The sequence below is a fragment of the Schistocerca cancellata genome, chromosome 7, assembly GCF_023864275.1.
Source record: "Schistocerca cancellata isolate TAMUIC-IGC-003103 chromosome 7, iqSchCanc2.1, whole genome shotgun sequence".
In the NCBI taxonomy this organism is placed as follows: Eukaryota; Metazoa; Arthropoda; class Insecta; order Orthoptera; family Acrididae; genus Schistocerca; species Schistocerca cancellata.
In genome coordinates, this window is record NC_064632.1 from 130,809,992 (window position 1) to 130,819,561 (window position 9,570).

Here is a 9,570-nt window from a genome sequence, read left to right on the forward strand (position 1 = left end):
GAAGAACCAGTCATCAGTTCCGCTGATGATGTAGAATAGGATGGTAATGCTTTACTGTCATCTGAAGAGGAACACGAAGATATGACACCGCTGTCCTGAATTGAAGTTACTGGCAAACTGCACTGGAGTTGCAGCTGCAGTTGCTGTTCTCAAGAGATTTCTTGCCACTTCTGATGTCTCAATGGCATTTCAGGCTGCTCTGGATGTGGTATCAGAGATATTACAACAAAGTCTGACAAACAGCATTTAATTTTTTTTCCCTTTCCCCTCCAGAACTGATATATGGAAGTGAAATGCGCAATGGATAAAAATTGTTGTAAACTAAATCATGTGTTTCAATTAAAACTTAGTGTGTTAAAAACAGTAAATTAAAGAGTTGAAAAATGAACTGGTTATAAATCTAAAACAGACTATGTATGCAGTGTTTAAAAACAAGGAGAAGGCTGTAGACATGGATTTAAAGGTTGATGGAACAAGGCTGGAAGAGGTAGAATCTGCCAGATTCTTAGGTATTCTTGTGGATAATGAGCTAAAATGGAAAAAAAAAAACATTAATAATGTCTGTAAGAAACTAAGCTCTGCCATATTCTTAACGATGCAACTATCATAGTATTCAGACAAGAACCTTCTGTGTACAGTGTATTATGGACTTTTCGAACCATACTTACAGTATGGAGTGACTGAGTGGGGAAACTCAAACAAACAAGAGACAAAACGAGTGTTCGCATTACAAAAAAAGGCAATTAGGACCATTTTAAGAAGAAAGATCTCTGAAACGTGCAAAAACTGTTTCAAGAAGTTAGGTATCTTAACTTTTTCATTGTTGTGTATATACAAAACAATAATTTACATCACAAAACGTGGTGAGAACTGGATTACAAATGCTAGTGTACACACCCACAAGACAAGAAGGAAGAATGAAGTATGGGGCATACCCCACCGACTGGCAATGCTAGAAAAAGGACCCCAGTACTCTGGTATCAGACTACTAAGAAGTCTGCCCAAAAACCTGCAAGATAGTGTACTTGACATGATTTTCCAAAGAAACTTAAAGACTATCTCATTGAAAAAGAGTTTTACAGTGTTGCAGAATACTTACGCCATTAAATTTGTATATATTGTTATTCATTATCAATTATGTAAAAATGTAAGCAAAAGGGGTAGAAAAATAAGTGATAATGAATGTTACCACTTTGACATGTCCTATATTACACGTACTTTTACTGTACACAATGTAATCTTACAGGATCAAATAAAATTCAATTCAAAAGTTTCTTTACCTTATCAGTTGTATAACACAACATATTAATTCAATGGGTACAATATTGTTCCACAATGCGTATGGAACTGTAGTTTTGGGGAGGGGGGGGGGGGGGATGACAAATATTTGACAATGTACACGTACCTTCTCACTTACACATATCCCAGAAAAACAGTTATATATACATAGCGTAATTTTTATTTTTTCTCAGACGTCGTGAAAACTGAGTACTCTTCATTTGTTGGTAACCTTAACAAGTGAAAAAGTGAACTGAACAGTCATCTATTTTTACAAAAAAACTCTAATTCAGACTTTATTACACTGAACTGACTATTTTTCAATCCCTTGAAATTCAGTCAAATGTCAACCTGCTGCATTTGTTTTTGACGTAATTGCAAGAAACGTAATACACCTCAGAGCAACAATAGTTTAGAATCCAAGTTATAGAAGAAAACATTTACAATAACATTTGTACAACAGATACAAATCTAATTTATAATAACACATACAAGTCTAATAATCTGCCTGTAACAATAATTTACAGTCATATAACTATATTTGAACACCATATCCTATATGGTATCGATAAGCCTAAAACGCCCTTCTTGAGGAACTGGTAACACATTAAAAAACTTTTTGTATATGATCTGACCCTGTCTCCCAACATAATTTCTCTGAATCCATGAATGCTCCCAATTTGGTTGTGTTTTTTCACATGTGATAACTACTTTGCCAGGTTCCAAGGCATAAAGGGTACCATTTCTTCCAAAGCCAACCTGAAACACGTATGGAAGCAGAAACATAATATCAAATTTCACTGCAGGGAAGAAATAAGAGTATGGTTTCAAGACAATTTGTCACAAATTCCACGTGTATGTATATGTACTCACATGAAGACCAGGGTGAAATCGTGTTGTCAATTGAGTTGCCAGAATAGTACCTTTCTGAACAAAACATCCATCCTGGACCCTCCAGCCCCTGTGTTTAGGACGAGGATGGCCCTTTTTGTTCTTCGTGCTGCTTCCGGTTTTCTTTGAAGCGAATCTTGCAAAGCCTGAGACAATGGCATACTTTAGGGACAGTGATTTAAACAATGTTTGTTGCAATATTGTTCTAAAATGACTTCACCAGACTTGCTTGGGACAACTGCTAGAAGTTGTAGCCCAAAATCTGAACACAATGTGTTGTTATGGTCACCAACCCTAAGACAGGTTTGCTTTCGTGAATGTCAGTTGCTATCTATCCCCTCCATCTGCTGCATATCATATTTATTCATACCTATGCCTGTCCCTGCAATTCTTTTCTTCCATCGTCCCTTGAACTACAGTTATCACCAATGACTTGTGTCATTTAAGTGCCCAACCTTCCTCTGTCTATCATTCATATGGTGCCATTAGGCATTTCTTCTAACTGACCCAATGCACGACTTATTCCTTCCTTACTTCATCAATGCATCAGTTCTTTAACAGTCTCCCATGACACTACATTTCAAATGCTTTCAGTTGTTTCATTTCTGTCTTCTTCTTTGTACGAAGGGACTTCAAAAGGTAAGTTACACATTATTATGACAGACAAAGAAACCTTTATTGTGTGCTGTACTACACTTTGGAGTGACACAGATATATGACAGTATTCTTCAACATAGTCAACAAAGCTCTGTAAACAACTGTTTGAACATTCTTCCAATCATTCAATTCACTGATGGTAGAAATTTGCTCCTTAGTCACGAAGCCATTAGAAAACCACTGCGTGAAGTTCATCATCACAAAAATCCAGAGGATTTTCCTCAACTGGCTGGACATTGTCATCTTTCGTCAATGACGAGGCCCTTTCTTCCCAATCAGCATCAGCATGTCTGTGCAGCCATGGTCCAATTGTTGGAACCATTTCACTGTGGTTGGAAGCGACACTGCATTTGGCATTTCACAGTGAATCTGAGTGCAATTTAGACACTTTGTCCATAGGAATCATACTGTACCACAAACCTGAACTATGGAGTACGTTTCCAGTTGCAGCGGCATTTCACAAGCACACTGTCATGCACCTGTTACCAGTAACCACAGCAGAACACAATGTGCTACTCTTTTGTTGCACAATGGTCTTAGCATGGGACATGTGTAACTACGTTTCTGAAGTCCCTATTAATGTTTCTCACCCAGAGAGAGCTGTGCCCCAAACAAGAATTATATATTTGGCTGCATATAGAGACTCCTTTTGTCTTGCATAATGATCACTATTAAATCTTTCATTGCATCTTTCTTTCTTACCTATACTACTTCTGGGAGGAAACAAATCTGACTTTGAAACAAACCCTGCATTTATCTAACCCCATTCTCTGAATTTTGGGGGAGCCATGGGAGACTTCAATCAGGATGGCACGAAGAGGAAACAGACGTAATACCACAAAAGTGCAATGGGTTTAGGAAAATGCTCCACATTCTATCAGTACGAATGTGCGATACCATAGAGCAGCCTTTCCTCAGTTTCTGTACTAAATACAGTTGCTACTGTTTTAAAATCATACAGCCTTGAGTGACTGGTCATCACTGCATGACCACTTGCAAAATTTGGCTCAGTGTTCATTGATATATGAGATAAGGGTGATAACAAGAATTTTTCTGGAACATAAAATTGTTTTCACCATTGGAAGTGCTCTCCCTGTGTGAAAATTGTCAATATGGATACAGCAGGTTGATATTCTTAGCTAACTATATAACATTACCGCACTGTTTGCCTCCGCATTCGTTCTACAGCGATATACTTTAACGTAGTCTGTCTTCAACACTTGTTAAAGTAATGTCATACTTATTTCAGACTGGCTGGGTAATATTTATCACGTCACTTGATCATTTTATTCTGTACAGAAGGCACTCTTAACACACTCATATTCTTACGAAACAACACGAATTATTTTGCAAGTCACTGTCACTGAACCTCACTACTGTTCAGTAGTACATATGATATTGTTTGTTGGTGGAAGAACCCAGGGGGCTGCTAATTAGCATGGTAAAAGAATTGGACAGCACTGGAATCCATAGGTGTATGATTCAAATTTGGCAAATGTGCATGACAGCCAGCAAATTCAAGCATTTCGGTTCAGTCCCCAGTAAATTATGGATATCTCTTGTGACACACATCGCTTCTTTCAACTCATGTAATGCACCGTGTATGTGAAAAATATAAAGCTGCTCTATGGTCTGGAGTCCACGTGAAACTGCAGGTTCTTCTTATAACTGGCTGCACATCTCATTTAAAACACCGGATGTATCGAAGTGCACTTAACTTTCTCTACAAACATGCCCAGTAAAGCACCGCGCCGTTCACGCACAGACTACAGCTTTTCACTTACCTTAATCTATTCATTTACAGAAGTTTCGTCCAAAGTCAGGTTGCTTATCAGCATTCGGATCCTTCCATGTAATTCTGATGAACTTCCAGTACGAAAAATGAGTGTGTGGGGGGCACAAATAAGGTTCTGTGGAATTCTAGGGGTACAGTTGTCAGTCGGCAAGCGACATGTACGGGAAACAACAAAAACCAAAAATTTAACAACCTTCGAGCAGCATTACGTAGCGTAAGAAAAAAAACTAATTTAAATATGTTTAATTTACGACTTTATTGTGTCTACCATTAACAAAACACATCTTCATCCTTCTCCCATGCTCAAATTCAGATCATTAACTACACTGCTATACTTATCCCTAAGTAACAGACATACCAAAATTCAACAGACTGCTATTCCTCTTCACCAGTGTATCGACAACTGCATCCCACTTCAAAACAAACGCCATCGTTTGCCACGCTCTACATTAAACAAAATCAAAGATACTCAAATCCTTATACGCAAGCCAAGGATAACTCTTTAAGCAGTCGATAGTAGCCGCACAGTAAAGCCAGATTCACACACGCTTCTAATGTGGCGCCACAGTTTGTTGTTTCGTGTAGTGGTATAGTGAGCTACCGTTCACACAAGACGCTATAAATTCTACATAGTTGTACACCTTTCAGTATGGCGTCAATTAAAACCATGTGTGCAGGTATGAATGTTATAGTGCAGATAATGACAGAGCTGTGACAGGAGTCAAATACAGGGAAGACGAAACCCAAATGTTGCATCCGAAAATAGATTTTTAACAGGGATAAATCAGGGGAAACAAACATATTTATAAAAGAAATAACACTCGGGAGACGAAAATGCTGTCTGCAGCTAGCATATAAATATGATAGGCAGACACGCCATTCTTCCAAGATTTTAGAATCTTATTGTATTAGTCGAAATAGGCATTTCGAAAAACTAATTTTCAGTTTAACAACTGCCACATAACAGTCTGTAACTATTTCCTGCATGTAATCCACAAGTGTTACCATGCTGGGCCTCACAAATTACGAAGTATGTGTGACTTGTTTAATATTAAATTTCTTTATTCATTCAAAGATCCTGTGGGATACGTCATTGGTTTTGCAAATATTGCACACACACACACACACACACACACACACACACACACACACACACACACGCACACACACACCGCTGCAGAAAATCAAAGATAGGTTGCTGTTCCTGTAGTTCTAGAATATGCGAAGGTGTATCTCCCGACACTTGTTTTCACTTTTTTCAGGAATGAAAAAAACACTAAAAATCGAATGGCATAATTCGATTATTACACCACGATAATTCCGACAAAATGCTCATGTTTGGAAATACTACCATCAGGGAGCATGGGGGAAGGAAAGTGACCCTACAAAGTGCAAATACAGTCTAACATAACAGCTGCGACACTCACTGCTGTAAAAGTTCTTACCGTTTGACAGATGGAGACACTAGCGCTCAAACCGGTGAGAAAGGAAAACGTCACATTCGTCGTAAGCATAATGTTGGTTTTGCATCCCTTTCCTACTTGATTTACGAAATGTTTGAATTATTCTTTCGCCTCCAAGAGTGTGCGTAATATCAGAAGATACAGATGTTTCTAAAAACGATTCTAAAATAAGTGCAAGTAGGGATAAAAATCATTAATCCAGTGGCAAGATACAACACATTCGTCAAGTACCACTTGAGACATTGGATAGATCTGAAGCTTACCACATCAATATCAAAGGAATATGAACACACAGATTCATACATAAGAAACACACACATGTACCTCTACGTACAAAAGGGATCTCATTTCATTCCATTTTATTATCTTCCCGTAAATCATTTACATGATGTAGGAATTGTCGCAACGAAGTTATCATACAAGTACTACAAACATAATAATGGAATATCAGTTCCAGGGCATTTTTAAAAGTACAAATTTAGACATATAAACTAAAATTTTTGGCAATAAATTTACACACAATCAAAGTGCTCATCTATGTCATAGAAAGTTTTGCTTAAAAGGTAATTTTTAAGCTCAGTCTTAAATTTTACTTCACCTATTATTTCCTTCATGTACTCTGGCAGAGCATTGTAAAGTTTTATTTCAAAATAACATACATGCTTTTGGATTTGTGTTGTCCTTACCCTTTCTACATACAAATTCTTACAACGTCTTGTATTATAATTGTGGCAGTCCTCATTTGTACGTAAATTTTTCATATGTGCTCATCTACACAGAATGGTTTTAAATATATACTGCGACGGTATTGTGAGTATCTGCAGTTGTTTGAAAAGGGGCCTAGAATGAGTTGTTGGAGAATTATGTGTTATGATTCGTATAGCTTTTTTCTGAAATTTGAAATTTGATTTAGCTTTACCCCAGGACACTATGCCTTAAGACACAATGGACGGAAATTAAACACAATACACTAGTCTAGTACAGTCTGTGCTGAATACTCTAGATAATATCCTCAATGAAAAACATGCCGAATTGATCCTGTGGGATAAATACTTGAGATGATCTTTCCAGCTTAAGTGTTGATCAATGTACATGCCCAAAAACTCTGTGGATTACACACTCTCTATCTCCTTATCAATTAGTTTTACCTGGAGGTCCGTATCTTGGATTGCTTTGCCATACTGTACATAATTTTTTTTACTTAGATTAAGTGTTATCTCATTAGCATTAAACCATTGTTGTATATATTTCAGGACTCTGTCAGTTGCGGTGTTTAATGATTCTTTATCATCACTTATGATTATACTCCTGTCATCTGTGAACAGCATTATTTTGGTAGAAGTATTTGGATTTTTTATGTCATTTATATAAATCAAGAATAGTAAGGGACCAAGAACACTGCCCTGTGATACTCCTCTTTCCAATTTCTTTGCATCTGAAACCCACTTGATTTTTCTGATTTTTATGTTCTGCGATGATTTCTACCACCTAAGTTCTGTCTTGAAGGTAGGATCAAACCATTGTCGTACAACTCCCCTTACACATATTGCCTCCATCTTGTTTAACTGAATTTGATGATTTACTGTATCAAAAGCCTTTGATAGATCTAAGTTAATTCTCACTACACATTCTTTAGTGTCGATATTCATAACAATCTCTTCAGTGTATGCATGGATAGCTGATTCTGTGCTGTGCCCAGAGCGAAAAACATGTTGATTGCAATTCAAAAGTTTGTAAGCATCTAAGTAATTTATGAGTCTGGTTTTCATGAATTTTTCTAGAATTTTGAAAAATTATTGGAGAAGGGATATTGGTGTATCATTGTCTACTTTGTATGGATCTCCTTTTTTAAACAGAGGTCTAACCATAGGGATTTTCAACCTCTGAGGAAACACACTTTTGCTGAAAGACAAATTCGTAATATGTACCAGGGCCTTTATAATTTGTTGGGCAATTTTTTATTATTATTGACACAGGCACTTCATCCACACCTGTAGACATTTTTCATTTTAGACTCTTTATCACCTTTAATATTTCACTATCATTTGTGGGAGTTAGCAACATACTACTGTTTACTTTTGGGGCTGTTAATTTCTCATGTTTTGTAAAGTTTTTACTTAATGACACAGGTACACTTACAAAAGTAATTATTTATGTAATTTGCCAGAGTTTTATCTATTAATTCAATATTTCCACTATTTTTGAGCACTATTTCCTAATCCTTGGGACCCTTACCCATTACCCTTTTCATAATTTCCCAACTAGTTCTTGATTTATTACCCAATTTTCTTATTAATTTATCATTACTTAATAATTTTGCTTTTGTAATTACTTTTCTATATATTTTTTGTAGTTTGTTCTTTAAACTTGGGGTCAGTGCAACTTTTCAGTTTATATTTAAGCGATGGAATTTCTAATACTTGTTGTGATCCAGGAGTTTGCATGTAAATGCCCTAATCAGTTTGTTTTGACAAGGTGTTTAGGAAAACACATTTCAAAATTCAACATAAACAGGGAAGAAAAAACATTATATGCAGCATTTGTGCTAGTTTGTAACAGTACTTCTGCCCATGATTGCTTAATCAGTGTATTTATGAAGTGACTTCAACTATTTGTGGAGAAGGTTTGTTTGTACCTTTTGTACCTTTGATATGAATTATTTTTGGTCACAGGGGCTATGGGAAATTTAAGGATGAGTGTATTGTGATCAGATATTCCTAGGTCAACTATTATTACATCTGTATCTATGGAATCTATATTTGTGAAAATATTATCTATGAGACTTTTTGAAGGGCTTGTTACTTAGTTATATGCAGACGCAAGTTGAAGCTCTATAAAACATTCAGGAACTGATTTTTGAATACACCTTCAGTCAATAAGTTGACGATAAAATCTCCACTTACGATTATTGTTGATTTTTTTATCATGTAATATATTGTGCAATGCGTCTAGCTTATTTCTAAAAATTTCAGGATCACCACATGGTGATATGTACACTGACATTATTATTAATTTACTCTTTTCGATATTCAACTGTATTGCTGCAGCCTCAAAATGTTTTTCTTCGCTCAAGGATTCAGTTACACTCATATTTTTAACCTTTACTCCAGGTTTTACATAAATGCAAACACCACCACATCTCATTTCCTTCCTGCAATAGTGAATTAATAATTTGTATGGGGAAATGCAAATATTTCTAGTTCATAAATCATGCACCATTGTTCTTGAATACAAATACAATCGATACTAGCTTCACTGCCTGCAATCTCAAGTTCTATTATTTTATTTTTAATACATTGTATATTAAGGCTCATTATTTTTAAATTATTAAAATTAGCTTGAGAGGAGTTCATACTTACGCTTCCCAAAGCTACTGGCTGTTCCTTGTTGAGGCTGGGTACCAAAAATCCTTAAGACTTACATGTTTCCTGCTTCTTGTGTTTCTTACCCCTGGAGGTGCCACCATACTTGTTGTATCTGTTGTTG

The 9,570-nt window shown here is 36.3% G+C and overlaps 1 protein-coding gene across 1 annotated transcript; it reads right to left on the reverse strand.

The window, feature by feature from the left end:
- Window positions 1-1,544: 1,544 nt before the first annotated feature.
- LOC126092455 (39S ribosomal protein L27, mitochondrial) lies at window positions 1,545-5,118 on the reverse strand. The gene is made up of 3 exons (XM_049908055.1): window positions 4,980-5,118; window positions 2,152-2,315; window positions 1,545-2,037 (listed from the first exon to the last, which is right to left on the reverse strand). The coding sequence occupies exons 1-3, from the start codon at window positions 5,050-5,052 to the stop codon at window positions 1,834-1,836; spliced, it is 441 nt and encodes a 146-aa protein (XP_049764012.1). The 5' UTR covers window positions 5,053-5,118; the 3' UTR covers window positions 1,545-1,833.
- Window positions 5,119-9,570: the final 4,452 nt, after the last annotated feature.